A 25,773-nucleotide genomic window follows, 5' to 3' on the forward strand; every position below is an offset into this window, starting at 1 on the left:
TTCAAATCTACTCCTACGTAAGATTTGAGATGGAGAGTCGGCTAGCAGCTAGGGTACCATGAATATGACCAGGTGATGCAAAGGTGAAGGAACATGACAATACAATACAAGAGCAATCAGGATTGGAGGAAAGGAGGCAAAAGTATTTTTTCAGTGGATTCTTTATATATAGACTCATGTGTATTCGCATGTCAGGCTTCAATAACCTTTTAGTAAATAATTTCCAGTTGGATGGCTGGGGAATAGTCTGAAGAGTGGCCACTCCTTTGTTTCAACCCTGCAGCTGCCCATCAAAATCAGGACATCAGTACTGATAGACAATGTTTATTATAACAGCCACAAGGCTTGTACCAAGGTAAGCTTGCACGACTTGGCTGCAGCCCAAAATGCACTTGACTTGGCTGGATGTAGCATTAAAATCGATAGTACTCAGATCAGCAAAAAGCACTTCAGGACAGGGAATCTCAAGCAGAACTTTAGGACAGGGAATCTCAAGCAGAAAGCAAGCCTCAAGTAGGTCAGGGCACTTTAAATGCTGTTTGTTCAGTGACAACCTTCTAAAGCAGGGGTCTGTAGGATCCAACCAAACTGATTTTGAATGGTTGTATGAAAACTCATGACAGTCTCTCCAAGGAGTTGTTGAAGCTTTTCTGAAGGCTGAAAATAGCAACTCAAAACATCATTTGTCAGGGAAAGTTGTTCATACACTTAGGGTAGGGCTGCCACTCTCCAGGTGGTAGCTGGAGATCCTCTGGGATTACAAATGATCTCCAGGTGAGAGAGATCAGTTCACCTGGAGAAAATGGCTGCTTTGGAAGGTGGAAGGGGAAAATGGCATCCTACCCCATTAAAGTCCTTCCCCTCTTCAACCCTTCCCCTTCTCAGGCTCCACCCTCAAAATCGCCAGATATTTCCCAATCCATAGCTGGCAGTGGCAACCCTAACTCAGGGTTTTTCCAGATAATAACAAAGTAATTTCTTTCTTCCCAGTTAATACTACATTAGTCCTAGCCCCGCCTGTGACGAATTGTATATTATCAATCCCAGCACATTTAAAAAACCAAAAACACTGTTTTATTTGGGGGGGGGGGTTTGGAAGCACTTATTGTTTAACTGTGAAGTATCTAAATAGCAGTCCAGGAAAGGTATTTGCAGATATTGCCGGGGCAAATATTCTTCTATAATGGCTGGAAAAAACACCATAGTTTTAATACTATGGGCTTTGGCCCTGGCTACCTATTCCTGTACATATTTGCCCATCAGTTTAAAAATTTTGTTTAAAGTTTTACTTGATCCCCTTTCATTAACTTAGGTGAGATGAGCAATAATTATGGAATGCCCTCTCCATATCTATCGATTGTGTATTGAGCTTGTCAAGTTTTCAAAATTACTGAAGAATTATTTATTTGCTCTGGTCTTTGGTAGTTTGCATTTTGGGGGAGAAGGGGAGAAAAGTTGCTTTTTGCTGATCTGATGGTATTATTATTGGTAATTGTCCTCTTTGCTATGAGGGAGTAGAAAATATAGTTTCACCCATACAAACCTGCAGGGAGCCTAGAGATGCCAAGAGGCAAAAAAGATGGGAAGAGTAGTCAATAATCTGGCTTTTAAGTCATGCCCTTTTTATCTGTGGGAGCCCAGAAAGCTTTATTTTTTCTTTGAACATCACATTTGAAGGCAGACTTCTTTGCAATTTCTTTGCAGCAAGGAAAAAACACTCAACACATGCTCAAATAATTGTTTTTAAATCCTGAAACAGAAGGGACTTCTGTTGTCGTGTGGGGTTCTGTCTACAGAAAGGGCACATCCACATGGGAGGAATGGGACATGCAAACAGTCCTGGAGCAAGCGGGTGAGTCTAAACCAATTTTCAACAACAGTGCCGTGGTCCCATAGCACTGGGCAACCGCACCTGTCTCAGCTTGCTCCTGGATGCCAGTGGCTCTCCAGGACAGCAGCACACCAGGAAACCTTCCTAGTAGGTTAAAAGGTCAGTCAGCCCTGCACATGGGTGTACCAATACTTGCTTGCAAATTATATTTGTAACAGTATGAATGAGATATGCATGGCATGGGAAAGTTGGAGAAGATTGTGAATTAGTTATAATGCTAAGTGACTCACTTTAAGACAGAGGGAGTGAGGGGGAAACTGATTGTACTTTATTTCGCTGTGTGGTGTTAATAGCTCTATGTTACTAGTTACATGCCCTTACATTTAAAGCTATGCATTTATCTGTTCTGCATCTATGAAAGGGTAGAGGAGTTTTGAGTGTATGTATTTCCATGATAGAACTAAATGGTAGTTACGTCATTAAAAAAAAAAATGGGCAAAGTACAGGTGAAATTGGCCAGCTCATCTGTCTTAAACTTCTTTATCCTGGCCAGTTTCATCTGAGAGAAGGAAGAGGGAAGGCAGAGACTGGGGATGGTGAAAGGCAGACACAGAGGTCACCCACAATGTAATTGACCTCTCCTCCATACCAGGTGAGATTCGGTAACAGCCTTATAGTCAGTTTGCACTAGGAAATGATTGCGCTGAAACTGCATGAAAGCATAAAAAATTGTGATAAACAAAAAAAGGGACGGTATAGAAAGGCTACATTTTGAGACAAATGACATTCGGGTAAGGAATCACTATGCAAATGATGTCAAAAGTAAAGAAATTGTCTAGGTGGACACATTCTCAGGCATGAGTCACAATGGCAGAAAACAAGCTAGAGGATAAAGTGAATGCACAAGTGTACAGCAGACCTAATTCTGCTGCATGAATGGAATGCTTAGAAGAGCACTTCTGGTTTCATAGCATTCTGAGCACATGTGGAACACTTCACATGACTAGCTCAACACATGCAAAGCCTCTGAGAGGGGAACAATTCTGCTCACCTGAAACATTTTCGAAAAGTGATTGTGTAAATAGACTTTGAGACATGGAGTATCAAAATGTATATTCCTAAAAAGTACTACGGAAAGTAATATGTAGATTTAAATTAGTAACTAGGAGTATGGAGCTAAATTTTGGGTTGCTGACCAACCAAGGTACTAGAAAAAACAAGGGGCCAACCTGATTTTCTAAATGTTCAAGGGGGCTTACAATATTTATTAATAGCACTACAGAAACAGAAGGCAATAACCAAAATAATCAAGCAAGCCACAATAAAGTAACACTAAGCCCCAGCTACAATTAAATACATTATCAAAAAGCCCTGGGATGCATAATAGCTTTATAAACCTGTGGTGAGGCCTCCTAAATCTGCCAGGACACCTCATTTCATAGGACAAGAGCTGCCGCTGAAAAGACCTCACTGTCATCATCTCAGATCGGCAGGCGGATGGCACTCCTCACAAGGCCTGCGGTGTGGTTCTTAACTGACACATGGATCCACAAAGTTAAAATGAAAGTCCAGTTCTGCAATTGATCTCCTGAATGTGCAGACTTGCTCCGCCAGTCAACAGCCACTGGACTCTACCTCCACAACCAGAAAAAAAAGTTTGTCCTCTGACCTTAACTGAACACAATCTGTGCTCTGCTTCTGACTTCAAAGGTTGTGTCCACATACCCTCCCAAGGCCCAGAATTCTTGATTTCAAGAATTACCAACCTTAGGCAAGCAACAAGTCACCTCCTTTACAAATCAACTGAGGTTTGATTTCCATTAACCAGATCAATACTTTCAACTCTCCATTACAAAATATAACCCATTAGATACAACCACATTGCAATGGCGTTATCAGCACAGTAACGTTTCTACCTGCTCTTGACTATTATCTTGTGAGAGCCCTGGCAAACTGCCCGGTGTCGTTGAAAGTACTGTCCCAGAACTTAAAAAGAAAAAAAGCTATTATCTAATTCCATATATGAATAACTTCTCTCTTTGGGAATTATAACAAGGTTTATGAAGTAGGTTGGGATAACTGGCAAGGCATAAAATATTTTTTAAAAGCACCAAGATGTGGGAGAAATTTTGGTCATTTTTGGCAGAATTGCCATAATATCACAGTTTTATATACATTTCCTTCTTTGTCTAAAGTATGATTTGTCTCATGACAAAGGAAGGCTGAGATATATCCATCTAAGTAAGCTCACCTTCACAAATGAGGGTGACTGTTAACAATGGCAGAGCCCATTGGCTTCAGTTGGTTTAGAAAGGTGTAACTCTCTTTAGGATTGTATGCAATCTACTAAAGTCTTTCTTTAGGACTGTATGCAGTCTCCAAGTCGTTCACTCTGCCCTCTACACCAGGGTTTCCCAAACTTTTCTTTCCCGTGGCCTGGTTATTTTTACATTTCTCCTTTGTGGCCCACTAAAATTTGGGGGTGGAGCCAGGAGACTTTGGGGGTGGAGCCGGGAGACTGGAATAATGTAATTTCCTGTGGTGTCAAGGACCAAGTGATGTCACTTCCGGGGCACACTGAACCAAAACTCCACCTTTTCCTGTGATGTCACTTCCAGGGCATTCCCCCAAACCTGCGTCTCCTTCAGAAGTAAATTTGTTTTCAGAAAAATCTCTCTGAAACTCATGCTGAGCCAAAATGGGGGTGGAAAGTGGGCAGTCCTCTCTTTTCACCCACACACCCGCATGCATCTATCTGTTTGTGTATTCTTCTCCAGCTTGCAAGCACTCCTCAATTGCCTGCACCACTTACACATCCCTTCTTCAACAGTACTGGCCAGTGTATGCAGTTGGGAGTGCTGTTGCCATTGCCAACAGGAATGGCAGCACTGTGTACCACCCACACTGGGCCCTGGCAGTTGCTCTACCTCAAAATATGCTGACACATTTAGTAGGCCCTTCCTTCAGCTGCTACTACTGGAACCCTGCCTCAAGCTACAACCAAGCTTGCTTGGTTTCAAGAAAATCTTTCAACAGCTATTTTTCATACTTTTCTTTGGTTGAAACACTGGGGAATTGCTGTGAAAGGTAGCAGAGAATTGTATTGCAATTAATGAATTAATTTCAAGTTATATGAAGTTCATACAAGCTTTACTACAGTTATCCCAAAAAGGATATTTATGAGAGGCTTGCAGCTTTTTACTGGCTGTGTTTCCCATGCCTTTAAAAGCAACCCGTTGTGCAGATACTTAGCCAGTGAACCACTTTCATCCTTTTAAATATCTACAGGAAGAGTTTAATTTTGGTGTCAAACAGCTGTTAAAAGCAGGACCAGTAAAATGGTGCCAAGTTCATAGTACCATCTCTTCCAGTGCTGTTGAGATATACCGCAGTAATCTCCAATAATCTCTTTCTGCCCCACACCTCTTACTGTCACTCACTCACAAAGAAATATCATAGAAGGCCACCTGGCTACAACTGGGGGTGCCAACTTTTCACTGGCAGAGCTCCTATGTCTGCAACAACAGTATGATGAACAGAAAAGTTTCATCCAGTAAAAATGGAAGGAAAGAAAGGAAGAGAAAGGGAAAGAATGAAATGGAAGGAAAGGAAAGGAAAGGAAAGGAAAGAACATAAATATAGGAGGAGCCATGTTGGATCAGGCCAGTGGACTATCCAGTCCAAAATTCCCTAATACAATGCCCAAAAGCACCAGAATGTCCACCAGTGGGGCCAGGGCACTAGAAGCCCTCCCACTATTGCTTCCCCCCTAGCACCAAGAATACAGATAGAGTATCACTTGCAGGGAAAGAAAAAAAGAAGGGGGGGCATCAGATGACCACAGCCAGCAACAATTCTGCCCAGGAGTCGTTTGGTAAAAAAACCCCAGCTACTGGAATGCCCACTCCCCGCCCCTCCCAGCTGAAAAACACACACACACCCTTCTTTGCCGCCCAGGCCTCCTGGGGAAATCTCCCCAAAAGAACATACTGCAAGGCACATGAAAGCTCATACCTTGAAGAACACTTCATGGATCTAAAGTGCCAATGGATGCCAGCTTTTCTCTCAAACACTGGGAGTGGGGGAGAAGGAAGGAGAGGCAGCCCAGCTCCTCTCTGCACAACACAGAGATGGGGTGGGGCTAGCTTTGCTGGTGACGGAGCTAGCTTTGGCTTTTCTTGTGACCCGGTAGTGAGGCTTCCGTGGCCCGGTACCGGGTCACGACCTTGCAAATGGGAAACACTGCTCTACACTATATTGATTTTGTTTTTCAGATTCAGTGCATCTCTTGTGTGTGGACTGGCCAACCCATGCTACAAAGCATCCTCTTTGACCATCCACAAATGTTATGCTAGTAAACAGGGAAGTCAGGTGAAATTGAGTGGAAAAGCTGGTTGGAGTCACACATGCAAGTGCAAGGGCTCAGGGTAGTTCACAACATAGATAAAATAAATATGTGATTAGAAACCAGTTCAGTAATACAATTAAATAAGGCAAGTTGGCAGCAAAAAATGCATTGCTTCAGTCCAATATGCCTCCTGTAGATGTTAGCAGAACAGTAGTTTCTGTAGGCTTACTATAGGTAGGGAAGTCTGAGGAAACATCTCCTGCCTCAACCAAATGCCTAGAGGAACAGCTCCATTTTGCAGCCCCTGCAGAACTGTAACAAGTCCCACAGGGCCCTGGTTTCAATTGGAAGCACATTTCATCAGGTCAGGGCAAAAAAGGCCCTGGCCCTACCTGAGGCTACGTGGAGATCTTCTGGGCCAGGGTCCACCAGTAGGTGTTGGTCTGCAGAGCACAAGGCATATATGGGGAGAGACAGTCCTGAAGGTGTGCTAGTCCCAGGCCATGTAGGGCTTTAAAGGTCACCACCATAACCTTGAAGTGAATCTGGTACTCAACTGGTAGCCAGTGCAGTTGGCATAGCACCAGCTGAATGAACACCTACACAGATGACTCTGTCATCAAGCATGCCACCACATTCTGCAGTAGCTTGTGTTATCAGGTCAGGTTCAAGGGCAGCCCCACATAGAGTGAGTTACAGTAATCCAACCTGGAAGTGACGGTCGCGTGGATCACTGCAACTAAGTCATAGGAGGGCTTTCCCCCTCCTTATTGTATATCCCATTCTACATGACTTTTGTACATGTAGGTCTCACAATTCCCAACATAACGTTGTTTTTTAAACAGTGGTCAAAGAGGACACCTCCTTCCTTTTTCAACAACAGTCAACAGGCACCCACCCATGCTTGTTTCCACAGGAATATTCAGGTGGCCAGCTTTCAAACTGCATGACAAATCAGATTCTCAAAGGCTCATTTTTATCTTATTTTCAGGTTTCTAATTAGCACCAAGCTGTCCAATCTGGGAAAAGGGAACAATTCACTGGTTAGCAACATTTCTGTTATGACTGAAGAGGATGGCAGGAAAAAAAAACTCTGCTACTTTAGCAGACCAGCATGTACAGGCAGTGGCAGTTTCCACTGTCAGTAAAAGCATAAGAAACCACCACCTGCTTGGACTATACTATAACCAAACAGCCTCCTCCTGAAACAGCTTTCAAATAAAACATTAGCCCAAACCCTAAAGCAGTACAGGGAAGGAAGCGGTTGGGTGTGGGGAAAATTAACATTCTGATTCCATTTTATTCATACGCGTTCTTCTTTGCTGGGGCAGCCAGAAGAAGCCCACCTTCTATTCAGGAAAAGGGGCAGGTGACACGAAGGTAGGATACACAAGCTATTCGTGAGCTAAACTAACAGGCAGGGAAAGAACATCAAGGCCACCCCTCCTCTTTGATACCTGCATTTATAAACCCCTGGAAAAGGATAACAGCCATTCCATATAGGGACAGCAGCCTCTGGACCTCAAACCATCCCCTCATGAAGAACTCAATCCATCCCCCCCCCCCCCCCCATATTTCTTTACAGGCCAGCCTACCAGTGACCACAGACAACAGACTCCATTTTGCAGGACTGGAGATATGCTAAGAATGATTGCTCCCAGTAACAGAGATAGCAAGCGGAGTATCTGCTGTCCCTCACACTCCATGGCCAACAGCCTCAAAAATGTCTAATCTCCTGCTCTTGCTGCCTGGCTGAAGGAAGTGACTCTGTCCTTGCTCCTTTCCCCTCCAACCTGCTCCATGATCTCTTATCCACAGTGAGCCATGGATGGGCGCAGAGAACAATCTGGACATACCATCCCTCCCTCCCTGGGTAAATACAAGGCTGGACAACAGGTCACAACTGCCTATGCATCAAGTCACCCGCAGGGAAGGAAGCATACAAAACAAGGCCCCAGCGTGGGAAGGGTGGCTTTCCACTCAGCATCTCAAAAAGAGAACCCCGGAGCTTCCCTACCCACTCTGTGAAGCAGTGGGTTTTGAGGGAAACGGAGGTGTCCATCATACCCACAGGCCTGTACATCTGGGGGACCTCCAAGCCCCATGCAACCCACCAGGGGCTCCATAAAGCCTCCTGTTTTCCACCTGGCTTGACTGAAGCGGGGGAAGGAGGGCTGACCAGCAGCTTGACAATAGGGGGCTGGTGGTCCACATTCAATTTGGTGGCTCCGAAGTCGCAGGTCAAAAGGTATCCAAAAGATATTCCGTAATGCCTGAAAGACGAGGTGCATACTGGTGTGGAAATCTCCCTCTTAACCACGCCGTGATGAGAGGAATGTACTCTGCACATGCTCAGAGGCACTCCGCTTTTGTCATTTCTCCACAAGCTCCCCCCACTCCAGGCCGACCCCTGCCTCAAAAGATGCCCTGGGGAACAACACTTCACCAGGGCGAGCCAGCAAAGCGGCAAAAGCTGGCGGCGGGGGCAAGCGATCCGTCATCCCCTGGTCAATGGCGACGGTTAACCTCTCACCCCAGGCCCCGGGGGCGTTCAGGTCCCGCAACGGCAGCCGACCGCGCCAAACGGCTGGGGGGCGGGAGGCTGCCGGCCTTTACAACCCGAGGGAAAGGGGCGGGTGGGCCCTGTCGTTGTCTGTCGATGGGAGAAGCAGCGGGGCGGGGTAGAGAGCTCCCCCTCCGCCCCAGCACAACGCTCTTTATTTCTAGAAAGAAATAGAAAACACCCGCCGCCCCAGGAGCCTTCTTTTCTCTCCACCCCCCCCCCCTCGCCCTTCCCTACTCACAAAATTGTCCCCGCAGCCGTTGTCCGGACACAGGACGTAAAAGGACACGCCCGGGTCGGCGTAGAAATCCATCCTCCTCTCGGTCTCCTCGGTGGCGATGAGCTCGAAGGGGGTGTTGGAGCACCATTTATCCGCAACGTCCGCCAGCTGCTGGAAATCCATCCTCGCCTCCTCCTGCCCTGGCTGCCTTCAGCCTCCTCCCTCCCTCCTCCTCTCTCCTCGGCGGGTGACTGTATCCGATTCCGCTCCCCTCTCCCTCTAGGAAACTGGGCACTCGGCCCTTCGGAGGAGGGGGAGGCAGGACGGGCCTTAGAGCTGGGGGGATGCTCCAGGCGCCCCGCCGGCACTTCGGGCTGCTGTCGCGGCTCCCGGCCTCAGCATTACTTGCGAACTTCCATGTATTGTTTACATGCTGGGTGGCCCGGGCGGCAGGCTGCCTCGCTCGCTCGCTCTCCTTCGCCCTCCTCTCTCGCTCGTTTCCCCCCGCCTCCTGCGGCCGCTCTTCAGCAGCCTGACATTGGTTCAGCGCCGCTGCGTTGCTGTCGGTGTGGGTCACTCGGCGGGTGTGGGTAAAAGCTGGATTGTGCCGGATCCTGCTGGATTTGAGGAGATCCACCCACTTTCTCCCCACAACCCCCTCTCCCCTGCAACCGCTCGAGCCGCATCCACCTGCCCACCTGCTGCGGAAGGCCCCCCCCTCTCCGCAAAACCGAAGGGCGAAAGCCAAGCCCCAGTCTTGGCACAGAAAGGCCCCTTTTCCTGCCTATATTTTTTTGCGTGGTTCCCCCCCCCCCCGCTCCTCCCGACACTCGACGCCTGGTGGGCCCTGTCAGTGTTTGTGTCCAACTCCCTTTCCCTCTTCATCAACACGGAGGCCAAGCTGGGCCTCTCCCACTTCACCGAAAATTACAGAGCAGCCCAGGGGATCAGAGGAGGGCAAGCCCACATCCTGGATCTGCATCCTGCCAAATCCCACCGATTTGGACTGATCACGCTGCCAAGTTCAACTGTGGGAGAAGACTACAGGGCCTGGTCTTGATGCATCTCAAAACTCTGGAGGGAGCTCTGTTCCACAATACTAGGCCCAGACTACTTTTCTTCCAACTACTAGTAGTATCAATGTTTTTTTTTATAATTGAGGGATTTTATGCATATTATACATCAGGAAGTCCCAATGAGCTGAGTGGGATTTACTCCCAGTTAAATTCCCACAGAACTGCAGCCCTGATTCACAGATCGTGAGAGCGTTCTAAGTACAAAAGCATTGCAAAACATCAATTTCTCAGCGAGATATGTTTGTGTGTAATTCATGATAAGATATTCCACAAAGTAAGACTACCCTTGGCAAAATAGTGTCTTAAAATGAGGCATCTCCTATTTTAGGTGGACAGGATAAATATGTGTAGAAAACTATGCTATGGCATTAGGGTAGGATTTGGGAAGGGAAGGACATTAGCGGGGCATAATGTAGCATTGCCAGGCCTTTAATATACCGGAGAGCGCTATAGGCCAACAAACTCCAGAAGGCTTGTGCATCTGGTTAAATGAATAAGTTTGGACTGGCTCAAGCTCCTATATAAAAATATATATACACTTAAGTGTCATTGAGTGGTAAGTTTTTTTACAATATAATAACTTAAGAATTTATTTCCATTCAGCTTTTTGGTATCTCTTGTTATTTTCTTGGTTTATTCCAGAATGAGAGAGAAGATGCGACAGAAGAACATTTACATTTGGTTGGTACTAGAGGCTGTTAACCCTAGAAGAAATATAGAAAGGATTACTCCCGAGGAAGTCTATTGATGAAATAAGCCTACATCAGGTGCTCATAGGACTTTTTTTTGTAATATGGGAGTTTCAGAATTGGACCTCTGTTACAGTATGAAGTATTAAAATAGGACCTTTTTTGTAATATGGGAATGTTAGAGTTTGACTTCTGTTACAATATGAAGTACTAAAATATATGGTTTTTAAATGGTTTTATTAAACGTTAGCCAACATATCATAGTAGTTGTTTAACTTTCATTGCTTGTCTCATTAACTGTGATTCCTTTTTTGTTTATTATAAGGCCTCCTGTTATGGCACGAGATCTCCTGTGTGGCAGCTCCCATTGCCTGCCACTGCTCTGAGTGGTGATGGGGGTGGGAATTTTGTTTTAAAAAACCAAAAACAACCCTGGCATTGCATGCAGCCTGAGAAAAACCTGGAAGTGATAGGACGTCTCTCTAGGAGTCATCAGAAACTCTATAAAGTTTCTAGCAATTATAGAGTTACATGATGGTATTTCCAGTTTCCCCTGGAAGTGATGTCATGATGCACATGATAGCAGCAGTCTCCCTATTGTCCTTGTGGCAGAAAATGCCTGCTCTGACATGCAAGCTCCATTCTGCCCTGCCCTCCTGGGGGTTTCTACTCCCAGGAGGGGTCGTTCCTTTTACTCTACAGTAACTGCCACCACCACCTGATCAATATAGGGACCTTCAGCTCCCCTAGCTCAGAGGCCCTACCTCACGGTCTTCTGCTAGCGCCTGACTACCACAGGGACAGATTAATGCCCTGTGCACCTCTGGAGGACTAGCCAGTTGCAAATTGCTTGCCTCCCTCTCTCCTGGGGCTCCCCTTTAAAATAGCTTGCCCAAAACTGGGGGTCTATGTGGTACAGAGAACTACTTCCAGAATAAAAAGTTTGATGTATTTATTAAAAAGAAAATGTTTACAAGCATATTTTTTAGCACCGCATCAGACTGAAGCAAGAAAAAACATAAGAAATTGTAAAAACGGAAATCCTCTGTCCCTCTCTAAAACATGCCCCAACTAGATGTTAAAATAAGTTAGGCTCTTTACTTTAGGTGCCCTAGCTCTTTAAAGATCTGCCATTATCTTAACAATTGTTCCCAGCTCTTTAGCCCAGCGAGTGGTCCCAAAATAGAGGCCTGCACCCATCCTCATACAAGAGGTCTGTTTAGCACAGCCTCCCAAGGAAAAGAGAGATCGCCTTCCCCTTGCAAGGTGGTTTTAATAAAACTGTGTCTCCTCCCTGATCCCAGTCAGCTCAGATCAAGGCTTCTTTTCCTGTTGTCTCCAGGCTTTTTTTGTAACAGGAACTCCTTAGCATATCAGACCATACCTCTCTTATGTAGCCAATCTTCCAAGAGCTTACAGGGTTTACCTCTCTTATGTAGCCAATCTTCCAAGAGCTTACAGGTCAGGGTGTGTGGCCTAATATGCAAAAGAGTTCCTGCTACAAAAAAGTCCTCCAAGGCTCTCTGTTCCCTGCTTGCAGAAGGGGTGTGTGTGAACTGGCCCATCCCATTGTCTCTAGCAAGCTGCATTAACATTTCTTGAGACGCATTTGGAAGGACATGGGCTACTTTCCTACCCCTTCCTGCTTGTTCTTTGCTCAGAGGAAAAAAGCTGCTTGAACTGCACAGTCAAGCCCTGCCAGTTGCCAACCCTTCCCCTCCATCCCGCCCCAGAGACAATGCATTTATCCACAGTCCCCACTCCCCAAGTTCTCACCAGTTGCCTGACACAGTCTGGTAACTTTAGCATAATGCCAGAGTCCACCCTCCAAAGGACCCATTTTCTCCAGGGGAACTGATTTCTGTGGTCCAGGAGATCTCTACATACCCCACTTCCGGCTGACAACACTATCTTGGGAGTATGGGGATCCCCAGGAACAGAACTTGAAGGAGGCATTTCAGGCTGCTAGAGGAGGGGCTAGGGTTAGGGTTGCCAAACCCAATTAAAAAAAAATCTGGGGACTTTGGGGGTGGAGCCAGGAGACATTGGGGGTGGAGCCAGGAGCAAGGTTGTGACAAGCATAATTGAACTCCAAAGGGAGTTCCGGCCATCACGTTTGAAGGGACTGCACACCTTTTAAATGCCTTTCCTCCATTGGAAATAATGAAGGATAGGGGCACCTTCTTTTGGGTCTCATAGAATTGGACCCCATGGTCCAATCCTTTTGAAACTTGGAGGGTATTTTGGGGAGGGGAACTGGATGCTATGCAGCAAATTTGGTGTCTCTACCTCAAAACACAGCCTTCCCGAACCCCAGATACCCACAGATCAATTCTCTATTATACCCTATGATAATTGGTCTCCTTAGGGAAAATGGAGTGCCCGGCAGACATTCCCCCCACTTTCTGATGACCCTGAAGTGAGGGGAGGGCCCCCAAACTGGGGGATCCCCTGCCCCCACCTGGGGATTGGCAACCCTAGTTAGGGTGGGAAATCATACCCCATGGGTGAAATTCATTGCATCTACAGAAACATTAGCCTGATTCAAGCCTAAGTGACTATGGTTGTTGGCCACTTCCTGCAAGTTCCTGCCCTTTGAAATAGGAAGAAGCCATTTCTGTTCCCTTCCCTCAGAGTCTGTGTCCTCATTCTGAAAAAATGTGAGAGGCCTCTGTTTTCCCACTTAACCAGATGGGTGCAAGAAGAGTTCCCTCTGTCCTTCCTTACAGAGGGCTTGCATTCCCCCCAGGGTCTTCAGGACCCCAGTTGGAGAAATGCTGACCTACAGCTGTCTGTGATTTAAAACCATTCCTTCTTGTCCTGCTTATGAGTGTCACTGTTCTTCTGAGGTGCTTGTGTGTGGCAGAGTATCCTCCCAGTCTTATCTTGAGCAAAACAGACTCGGTTCCTTCAGGCTGGCAGACTGTTCATTCTAGCCAAATGAAAGCTCACTCGACAAAATCATCAAATGTTTTGTTATTTTTGTATTCAACATAAAATCTGAACGGCATCGTTTTGAGTCTTTTATGGCGTTAGGCCTAGAGGACAAAAACAGTCCAATATCCAAAGGCCTCCTGCAGTCTGAAGCTTCCATTAATAACACTGCAGCAGGAGAGTCATAAAGAGCGTTTTGGAGAATGTGTTATTTCTGTAAAGAATTTTGAAATCCAGCTCTCCAGTGTGTAAAGTTCACTCATTAATCTGTAACATAACAATTCTCCTGCCTTCATCTTACTTTTGTGACAAGTGTGGCCAACCAACATCCCATTTGGGCTTCAGAGCTCCAGCTGCTGTTCATTAAACCAGATATAAACCTATGTCACAGCCTCACCTGCTTCACAGGGTGGTTGTGTCTCTCTATGTGAAGTGCTGTCAAATTGCTTCCAACTTATGGAGATCACCTATGAATGAATGACCTCCAATATGTCCAATCTTTAACAATCTTACTCAGGTTTTACTGTTCGGTTTTAACTTTTGAAAAATGGAAATGGTTTGCTCTGCACTGCCCCAGGCTGGGGTTGTTGAGCTCAGAGGCAGGTCTTTTTCTGAGCAGAAACGTACAGGAACACAGTTCCGGCTTGGTGTTGGAGTGTGTGGCCTGATATGCAAATGAGATCCTGCTGGGCTTTCCCCACAAACAATGGTGACATCAGGGGGTGTGGCCTAATATGCAAATGAGTCCCTGCTGGGCTTTTTGATGCAGAAAAAGGTGTAAGCAAATCTGTGCCTATGGCTATCGTACAACTGTGGTATGTTTGTTTGGATTAAACTCAGAATTTGACTATTCTGTCAGCTGGAAGGTGGTGGATCAATGCTGCCAGCCCCCCCACCCCGTTTCATTGAAGATTATTCAGATTTTATCCCCAAGAATCAAGCATAAGTTAGAAAGAGGCTTGCCATCTCTCTGCTCAGGATTCACAAGAGCGTAGGGGATGAAGATTGGGGGTGGGGATGGCATGTCACTTGACTGAGCTGGCAGAAGTGGTGTCATGGCAGCATCAGTGATACTCTAGGATTCCATGGTGCCACTTTTACCTGCCCAACCAAAACTAGCATCACAGCCCACACACCCTTTCCTTCTCCCACTTCTCCACAGAGCAAGGGCAGGAGCCAGAACATGGTGGCGGGAGTTTACCTTCTGGGGCAGGCAACCTGATAAGACTCGCAAGAAAGCATGTTAGCAGGTGCCATGATGCCAGCAGACCCCGTATTGGAGATCCCTAACAACCTGATCTATGTATGTTTACTTGGAAATTCTGGCACCCAGTTTTATGGACGTGCCACCACTGTGATTCCAGTACTGGCACAGAGAAGTGATTTCTTTGTATGTTTATTACAATTTTAGCAATGTAAAATAAATATGAACGTATCTAATTTAATTTCTTGGTACTCTCATACACATGCAGATTATTTATGGGCTATAATTATTTCTCAGGTGGGTTTTTCCTCTCATGTAAAATACATTTTCATAATACCACCAACCAAGTTGATTGCTTAGAATAAGTAATGCATTAATTGTTTTAAAAATATGCAGATGACTTTGTTTAGTTCTCTTCCCAGTGATGCAGCTATTTTGAGTAAGAATTCCACTTCTTCTTGAGATGCAAATAAGTTCTAATGCGTAAATCTTCATATGTAAATTTGGTTCAAGTGTACTGCTTTAGCACCATGGTTGGGAACTACTTTTCATCAGAAACAAAAGTATGCATGTATACAGCAGTGTGTATCCTTTTCTCTTCTACAGAATTTTTCATCAGGCTGGATGCAGGGTGAGGTTGGGATGAGGAGTTGTTTCAGGTCATTCTGGTCAGCATTTGATAGGATGAATTGCAGAGTTAATAAGATTAGGTAGTGCTGAGTGCAAGTGGTTTCAAGTTGCACCAGAACGAGTTGGGTTGGGGGGGAATGGCAGAGTCCATTTGAGAATAAAAGAACTTGCTTTCAATCTTCAGCAACAAACAAAACAAAATACACAGATCCCTTAAAAAGCCTAGCAGGGTTGCCAACCTCCAGGTAGTAGCTGGTGATCTAGGATTACAACTGATCTTCAGGCAATAGAAACCAGTTCACCCCTCTCTCTTCAGGCTCCACTCCCAAAATTTCCAAGTATTTCCGAAGTTAGAGCTGGCAACCGTAGGCCTACAAGCAAAGGAATAAGGCGGTAGTTCTTTTATCACCACATGTTAATGTGTCAGTTTTTACCAGGGTTGCCAGGTCCAACTCAAGAATTATCTAGGGACTTTGGGGGTGGAGCCTGGAGACTTTCCCATTCCTTAAAATAAATAGATAAAAATACAGCAGTGCAGTTCCCCTGAGTACAGTTTTCATTTCCTCATCCTCGTTTTTTTGCCTTCAAAGGGTTTCCCAGCAGCTGCCCTTCCACTAAATGAAAGTGAACACACACACACACTCACAAAGCAGTCAAAATAAACAGCATGCAAGCCAACACTTTTGTGTCTCACTAGGTTATAAATCACTTTACTCACAGGAGTTGCTGAGTGTAACAATCTGCTGTATTTCAACCAATGCTTTCAGACTAACCCAGGAAAATGAAAGTAAGGTCTAGGGGTGGAGTTTTCCTCCATCCCATAATCAGGTTCTAGTTAACTCTTTACTATCCATTTCACTATATAAATGACTTCTAAAATGAATGCAAAACAAATAGAGAGATTATGCTCTCTTCCTCCCTCACACACTCACCTGGAAGAGCCACCTGGCTTTGCCTGCTTGCCCCTACTGAGATTTAAAGGTACACACATTTCAAAACAAAGAGTTTGCAAGTTTCTTCTAAACCAGCAGAGATCTAAAGGCACATCATGGCTGTTGGGTCCAGTTTCCCCCGTGGTCCAGCTGGCTGGAGGTGGGGTGGAGCTTGCAAAACCAGGGGATCCCCTGCCCAGACATGGGGGCTGGCAAGCTATAAGGGGTCTTATTTCAACTGCTCAAAGGCTGAGAAATTGGTTCCTTGCAGGGGCTCACTTGTACAAATTGCTGCTGAAAAACTATGCCTTGTAGTGGGACCATTTGTTTGTTGCTCACATATAAGAGAGAGATAGTATTTCACTTATATGCAAAATGTCCAAGGTTCCAGGTCAAGTCTCTTAATTCCTAAGGATCTTTGTAGGAGGGCTGGGAAAGAACATATTAAGCTACCCTATACTGACTTCATGGAGCATTACAGGTGGCACCAATGAGGAAGGAGATAACAGATGTGATCATATACTCATAGTCCCTCTCCCAGATTTTCTACCACCATTGTCCAGAATCAAGATGAGCTTCAGAGGGACTGGCTGCCCCACCACTGGGACTCATGTTGGTGCCAGACAGTGGTAGGATGAGAAAAGTTGATGGGTGTGGCTCTATCATAAGCCTTCAAGTTATGTGGCACGGCCACCCAGGCCCAAGGTAAGCTGCAAAGGCTCTGGCAATGTTGCTGGGATTCATCTTACTGCCACTGCGGCAGCAGGAGGAAACCTGGATGACTTACATGCATCATCTCACCCCTGATCCATACTACTGCCCCAGTCAAAGTGGAACTCCTATAGGGCTCGTGGTAGCACCATTGGAGCTTGTCCTGCTTCTAGCTGCTAGTTGCAATGACAGGGCATAGTATGGTAAAAATCTGGGCCTGAAAAGAGAGCTGCTGGCAACACTGAATGAATGGCAGCTTACATGGAACTGATCAAAATTAAGGTAGGGAGAAGCATAGTTTTGGAGGGATGGTGATGGTGCTGGATATCTTCCATTTAGTACACAGCAACATTAATGGAATTTGTTCTACAGGTTTCATATCTTGCTAGATAAATCTTATTTTGTTGTTCTTCTGTGAACAGCATTAGCCAAGCAGGGATAGGCATTTCGTAGAGAAGGTCCCAACCACCAGTGTTTTAATTCAAATCAGTTGCAACATAAATGAGACTGCTGGAAGTATATTTTCCAAACAAACCCCCTTGTTAGTACCTTCTTGAAATGTAATTGTCTGAAATTGATCTGATTTTAACATGGGCCCAGCTGGTGCTATGGTGACTTGGTATATGCCCATTCTGATGTACAATGACAGAACACGTAAACCAAGAAAACCTTTGCTATCTGTGTGAAAATGAAAGTCACCTAGATATAGTGTGTATTTAAAAAAAATAAAGGGTTGGGGCAGAGGAGTTAGAAAGGCCATAAGAACATAGATTTTATCTGCAGAAGTGCAGATGGTGGGTATGTGATTTGCAGATAATTGTCCTCAGATGCTTTTACTGTGCTATGAGCTATAACAAGAAATCTTTCACATTTCAAATTCGTACAACTTCAATGTGGATAATGCAAATCACATCCCATTTGTATGTGTTGCAAATCAGACAGTAGACAGAACTCTAAAAGTCTTACTCTCCCTTTTCACATCAGAACTCATGACTGACATGATCTGCCTAAATAACTTTATAAGAAATAACCCCAAAATTCTGGAAATAAAATCCAGTTGAATCACTCACAGCAACTTAAGAAAAATCCTGCTGTACTAGGCCAAAACCTATCTATTCAAGCTTCCCTAACTTTACCATGTCACTGGTAACTATAAAGTCAGTCTGTCAGTCTATTATGATCTAGGATCAGAAATGGACTTTTCAGTAAACATACCTTTTTAGATACATATCTCAAATATGCCTGGTAAAATGCATTGGTTCAATGAAATTAGTTAAAACAATAACATTTTCTAATTGAATGGTAAGTTATGTAAGTTATGAATGGTAAGTTATGTGTTAACATTTAGCAGGGTTTTTTTTTTAGCAGGAACGCACAGGAATGCAGTTCTGGCTGGTTTGGCATCAGAGGGCGTGGCCTAATATGCAAATGAGTTCCTGCTGGGCTTTTTCTTTTTAAAAAAGCCCCATGTGAAACAATGGTGACATCAAAGGGTTTGGCCTAATATGCAAATGAGTTCCTGCTGGGCTTTTTCTACAAAAAAAGCCCAGGAATTTATACCCCATCCTTCTCTCTGAGTCTCAGAGTGGCTTACAATCTCCATTATCTCCTTCCCCCACAACAGACACCCTGTGAGGTGGGTGGAACTGAGAGAGCTCAAACAGCAGCTGCCCTTTCAAGGACAACCTCTGCCAGAGCTATGGCTGACCCAAGGCCATTCCAGCAGCTGCAAGTGGAAGAGTGGGGAATCAAACCTGATTCTCCCAGATAAGAGTCCACACACTTAACCACACCAAACTGGCTCTGCCAGTATTTAAAAGTATTCAAAAGGTATACTGCTTCTTTAGATAGAGGATTTCCGTAGCAGCCCAGACAGCCTGGCTTAACATGATCTCATCAGAGCTTTGGAGCTAAAGAGGGTTAGCCATGATTAGTACTTGGATGGGAGACCACCAAGGAAGACTAGGGTTGCTACATGGAGGAAGGCAATGTAAAGCCATGTCTGCCCTCTGTTACCTGGGCTGCTCTGGGACTGGGATCGCCATGAGTTCATTGTGACTTGAGGGTACATCTTCTCCATCTTCTTCCCTTAGCCATTTTGTCATGAATGTTCTAAAGCCTGAAAAAGTTATCTGGGCTAATGGTCATCACTGGATCTTGAGACATTCAATTCCTTAAATAATTTAGTAAAATAGTACTTCCTTTTATTTATTATGAACTTAGTACCAATTTAACTGCATGACCCCACATTCTAATGTTATAAGAGGAAGGAAAATATCAGAAAGAAATAAACTACCAATTTTTGCTGCTAAAGTTAGTTTTTTATTTAAATAAATGTTTAAAAAGAAAAGCCTAAACTTTTTTACAATATATATCTACATATACTTTACATAAATGTAAACATACATATATCCAGACAATAGAAATGAAAATACATTTGAGGCATAGTTTCTCCAAAGTAGTATCTTATAATCTGAGTTATGTCCTACCTCATCTTTAATTCATTTGGCACAGTTTTCATTGGTCAGTTGGGTGGTATGTAGCTTACAAAAACCACATGTTTCTTGCAACAAGACAACCAGTACATCTCCTTATGCTCAGTTATGAACCATAAAACTTTGAAAACACCAAAGGATCTTCTTCGTGGTCTCTGTGCAGTCCCACACATGGGTTTTCCCGTCAGGACGAACCCTACCTCGGAGATTTTAAAAGCTAGCCTAGGCGTTATTTTTGGCGCGCACTCCCTTCCGTCCTGGGGAGCAGGCATCCACTGCGCATGCCTGGAACGGGAGGGAGGCGCCCCACCCAGCCAGTTTCTTTCCAACCGTCGCCCGGGATAGTCTTACCTCGTTGCGCTCCTCTTTTACCTCAGATCCTAGCCTTCGCTTCTTCGTCGTTTCCTCTCTTTTATTCCATTTTCCTCTTTATATTCTTATACTCTTCATTACTCTTCAAAAAGAAAAAAAAAAAAAAAAAAAAAGAAAAAATATCTTTCCTGCTTTTACCTCAGACCTCCCTTCCCCTACCCCCCCTCCCCCCCCGGGCGTATGGAAGGAAGGGATAGTAGAATAACCTTCAAAAGGTGTTCGCGTTGTAGGGCAAAAATCCCTACATCGGACGGACATTCACTTTGTTTATTTTGCCTGGGAGAAGCCCATAAAGTAGACGCCTGTGCGCATTGCCGTCAATTCGGCAAACAGGCGCGGAAAAACAGGGCCGCTAGACTGAGAAGTCATCTTATGGAGTCTGTGCTTCACCCTGAAATGTCGCAATCCTCTACTACAAGTAAGTCGCCTCCCCTTCTGTCTCCCCAAGGGGACGGCGCAAGGTCGGCAGCTTCAGTGGCCACTGTTCCCAGCAAGCATAAGCCCGGCGATGCCGCGAAAACCGGCGACGGCGCGAAGACGTCACAACAAACGGTCGCGCCTATTAAATTGAAAACTGGGAAGCACACCAAGAAACACAAGCACTCCGAGCCGAAGGGCCCGAAGGATTCGAGAAAACCTACCGACCCGAAAGAATCTAAAAAATCTACCGACCCGAAGGACTCGAAAAAACCTACCGCTCCGAACAAACCTTCGGAACAACACGAGTCTGACATACGTTGTGACCCGTCCACACCCGGATCCGATACCCAGGAAGCGGCCACTCCGCTTACGGACTCACCGCATCAGCAGACGGAGGAAGTTATCCCGGTTCCGTCCCGATCCCCTTCTTTGCAAGGATCCATACCAGACCCTTCGCTGGAGAAGATCCGAGACCCGCTGCAGTGGACTCAACAACACATCAACCCCAGATCGTTCCGCGATATGTCGAATCCCATCCAATATAGACACGATGCTCATCGCTACTTTGATACTCACCGATTCCCAGCCAGATCTCCGAGCATCGAGAGACATCGGTACCATCATACACGTTTCCCGGAGAGATCCCCTAGCAGGGGGAGGGACCGCTATCGCTACAACCCGAGATCTCGGTCTCCATCCATGTCCCCGAGAAGACGCTACTACACCTCGAGGTCTCCATCAATGGATTCCCATCAATGCTGCGGTTACCACCACGCTCGGTACCGTGCAGATCACCACAGGAACCAATCCAAGGAAGCAACTCCCGTCCAACGGAGTAAGCAGCCAACGAAACAGCCATCTCCGACTCCTTCCACTTCGACCTCTAAACCTAAGAACGCGAGTCCAACCAGACCGGACCCGCAAGCACCCGAACCTGACAACTCCGATGTCGAATCCGACGCGTCATCGGACTCGATGCAATCAATGTCCTCTCCTGGATCCCCAGCTTCAGATATTGCAAAGCCTGCAGATTTGTCACCATCCGACGGAGCCAAAACATATCTGGACTTGGTTGCAAACATGGCTTCTGCTCTTAATGTAAAGCTGACATCGGACGCGCCCAAGGTCACGGATGTAGTTCACGATTTAGTCCATTCGGACCTACCTGCCGGTTCCTTTCTGCCAATGCTTCCGGTGCATCTAGATGCCATTAAAGAAGCCTGGGACAAGCCGGCATCTATTCCTCCCACGTCAAAGCGCATCGAATCCCTATACAAGATCCAAGCTACGGAGTCGAAGTTTCTTTTCAGTCACCCGGCTCCGAACTCGATGATAGTCCACTCTTCCTCCAAATCGAAGCAGACTCGTCATCCTGTACCCCCGGAGAAGGAGGGCAGGAAATTGGACACACTGGGAAGGAAGATGTATTCCATCTCCACAGCAAACGCCAAAATCAACAATTATTTGGCATATTTTGCTGCTTACTCCCACAATCTCTCCTCCCAACTGGGCACGCTTGTCTCGGCTCTACCAGAACCTGCTCAAAAACAGGCATGCACATTATTACAGGAGCTCAATAGAGTCTCCAAACAACAGATAAATACCATTCGTCACTCCGTGGGATGCACCTCCAAGGCGATGGCTGCCTCCATTGCCTTGAGAAGGCACGCCTGGCTTCGCTCCTCTTCCCTACAACCCGACATTAAATTCAAAATCGAAGATCTCCCTTTCGACGGCCAAGGCCTTTTTAATGCCACGACAGACGACATACTCACCACAGTCGACGACAGCCGCAAACGGGCAAAAAGACTTGGTGTGACCCAACAGCAACAGCAGGGCTACAAAGCCAGACCATGGAAGCCAATGCCATTCAAACGCTCCAGGTCCCCTCGACAATCGGAATACTGGAAGCGTAAGGCTCCACCGTCTAAGCAGCCTTTCAACCAGCGGCAGCAAAGACCACAACAACCTAAAAAGACTGCAACTGCATCCAAGCAGTCTCTTTGACTCTCCACCTCTGCCACCTCACAACACTTCCAGACTCCTACCGTTCTACGAGAACTGGAAGTTAATTACCACAGACAAATGGGTCCTGAATATCATTTTAAGAGGTTATTCAATAGAGTTTCATTCTCCCCCTGCAAGACACCACTTTGTTACAACCCCTCCATCCCCTCCCCTCCAAGAAGAGATCATCACTCTTATGGCCAAGGCGGCCATAGAACCTGTCCCAGATCAATACCATCGGACAGGCTTCTACTCCCGGTACTTTCTAGTCCCCAAGAGGGATGGAGGTCAGCGCCCGATTTTGGACCTCAGGGCTCTCAACAAGTTCATCCACCACAGAAAATTCAGGATGGTCACCCTCCAATCCATCTTGCCCCTAATCCCTCAAAATGCTTGGATGGCGCTGGTAGACTTACAGGATGCCTATTTTCACCTAACAATCCATCAAGGCCACAGAAAGTTCCTGAGATTTGCCGTGGGAAACAGACATTATCAGTTTCGAGCGCTTCCGTTCGGACTCTCCACAGCACCCAGGACTTTTACAAAGTGTATGGCGGTGGTCGCTGCATACCTCAGACAGCGCGGAATTGCAACTTACCCATACATAGACGATTGGCTCCTTGTGGGGCCTTCAAGGCCACAACTGGAAAAAGACATTGCTATAACCCTTGCACTCTTAGCAGACCTGGGTCTCCAAGTCAACCAGCAAAAATCGAATTTAATCCCCTCACAGGACATTCAATTCATAGGGGCTCGCCTCTGCACCACGGACCACAGGGCGTACCTCCCAACAGACAGAATAGCCTCTATTCACACTCTAGCCACAGAAATCATGCAACAGCCAAAACAGACAGCTTTCACCATTCAACGCATGTTAGGACTCATGGCAGCGACAACGGCGGTTCTACCACATGCAAGACTCCGTATGAGGCCCCTACAAATCTGGTTTGTTCGTGCATATCGTCCCCAACGCCAATCTCAACAAACCCTCCTAACTGTCCCAAACAACATCCTTCCCTCTCTGGGATGGTGGACAGTTCGAAATCATTTGCTGACAGGCATGCCATTCTTAAGACCAAGCCCGTCAGCGGTAGTCACAACAGATGCATCAAGGTGGGGCTGGGGAGCCCATCTAAACACCCTCTCAGTCCAGGGGCAATGGACGCCATACGAACAGTCGCTCCATATCAACTGCCTGGAGCTCTTAGCCGTCCACAGAGCTCTGAAATCATTCCTGCCAACTCTTCACGGCCGTCACGTTCAAATAGCGTCCGACAACGTGGCGACTGTGTTCTATATAAACAGGCAAGGAGGGACTGCATCTACCCGTCTTTGCAAGCGAGCAATGCACCTCTGGCACTGGAGTATCGCGCATCAGATCCATCTCACTGCAGTACATCTCCCCGGTGCCCAGAACACACAAGCGGACACATTGAGCAGGTACCTCATCAACGACCACGAGTGGTCACTCCACAGGCAATACCTTCTACCAGTGTTCCAGAAATTCGGAACACCATCAATAGATGTGTTTGCTGCACCAGACAATGCACAATGTGCTCTCTTTTTTATGAGAGGTCCGCCCTCACCACAATCTGCAGGGGATGCCTTCATTCAGAGATGGACAGGTCCATTACATTTCCTCTTCCCACCGTTTCCACTGATAACACGATCAATACAGAAAATTCAACTGGACAATACAAATTGTATTCTAATCACACCGTGGTGGCCTCGCCAACCATGGTTCACAACGCTCCTTTTCCTATCGGACAATACTTACCATCACTTCCCCCGGGCCAAGAATCTCCTCTCGCAACAGAACGGCAGGGTTCTTCATCACGACCCGGACAGACTCCGCTTGACAGCTTGGAGGATACTTTCTCAGAATTCCCTGAGGGAGTGAGAAACGTCCTATTAAATGCACGAAAACCATCAACGAGAAAGTCATATTCCATGAAATGGAAAAGATTTTCCATCTACGCAACCAAGCATAACTTTAAACCTTTGTCTGCCTCTATGCCTCAAATCTTGGCCTATACATTGTCATTATCTGAAAAGGGGCTAACTCATTCGTCTTTAAAGGTGCACCTGGCAGCAATCTCAGCTTTTCACCCTCACATACAAGGACGGTCTGTATTCTCACACCCCGCTGCGAAATCCTTCTTGAAAGGAATTTTACACCTGCATCCACCATCACGACAACTGTACCCCAGTTGGAGTTTATCTCTAGTATTAAGCCAGCTAATGAAACCACCTTTTGAACCCATGGCTTCAATCCCTTTGCATCTCCTCTCGTGGAAAACGGCGCTGCTAGTCGCACTTACCTCCGCTAAAAGAGCCAGCGATATTTGTGCGTTTAGAGCAGACACGCCTTACACCATTTTTCATCACGATAGGGTAGTGTTACGACCAGATCCTACCTTCTTGCCTAAGGTAGTATCCACGTTTCACCTCCACAGGGTCACAACTCTACCCGCTTTCTTTCAACGTCCTACGGATAAGGGCCAAGAAGCCCTACACTGCCTAGATGTTAGACGGGCACTCGCCTATTACGTAGATAGAACAGCATCATTCAGGAAGGACTCCAGACTCTTTGTGGCCTATGGACGGCACAATAAAGGACAAAAGATATCTCCTCAGAGACTTTCGAAATGGTTGGTTGCTGCTATAAAGCTGTGTTACAGACTAGCAAAGCAGCCGGTTCCAACTACACTACGAGCTCACTCTACAAGAGCTTTGTCAACATCATCTGCCTTAGCCAGAGGGGTCTCCATGGAAGACGTCTGCGCTGCCGCCGCCTGGTCTTCCACCTCGACCTTTGCTATGCACTACGCTCTGGACGTTCGTGCTAGGCAAGATGCCTCCTTTGGACAGGCAGTACTCCGCTCTATCTTCGACTAAGATACGATCTGGATCCGGTAAGTACCAACTTACCTTGGAGTCCAATACTTGCTTGACTGATTTGCACTAACATTGCATTAATTTTTCTCTCCTACTCTAGTGCCAGCACCCACCACCGTGCAGTTCAGCTTATCAGTCACCCATGTGTGGGACTGCACAGAGACCACGAAGAAGATAAACAGGTTACTCACCTGTAATTGATGATCTTCGAGTGGTCATCTGTGCAGTCACACACGCCCGCCCAACCATCCCCGCTGCTGGCCACTGGTACTCTGCAACCGCTCATCTACTATATCGGCGGCGGGGAAAGAAACTGGCTGGGTGGGGCGCCTCCCTCCCGTTCCAGGCATGCGCAGTGGATGCCTGCTCCCCAGGACGGAAGGGAGTGCGCGCCAAAAATAACGCCTAGGCTAGCTTTTAAAATCTCCGAGGTAGGGTTCGTC

General features: G+C 46.2%; 1 protein-coding gene across 1 annotated transcript in view; it reads right to left on the reverse strand.

The window, feature by feature from the left end:
• Nucleotides 1-9,564, reverse strand: part of MTURN (maturin, neural progenitor differentiation regulator homolog) — a 31,756-nt gene extending 22,192 nt beyond the window's left edge. The window contains exon 1 of the mRNA XM_060248862.1: nt 8,984-9,564. Within this exon, the coding sequence (XP_060104845.1) occupies nt 8,984-9,145 (162 nt within the window). The 5' untranslated portion in view covers nt 9,146-9,564. The remainder of the gene's footprint in view (nt 1-8,983) is intronic.
• Nucleotides 9,565-25,773: the final 16,209 nt, after the last annotated feature.

This window comes from Heteronotia binoei, chromosome 10 (genome assembly GCF_032191835.1).
Source record: "Heteronotia binoei isolate CCM8104 ecotype False Entrance Well chromosome 10, APGP_CSIRO_Hbin_v1, whole genome shotgun sequence".
Taxonomy (NCBI): domain Eukaryota; kingdom Metazoa; phylum Chordata; class Lepidosauria; order Squamata; family Gekkonidae; genus Heteronotia; species Heteronotia binoei.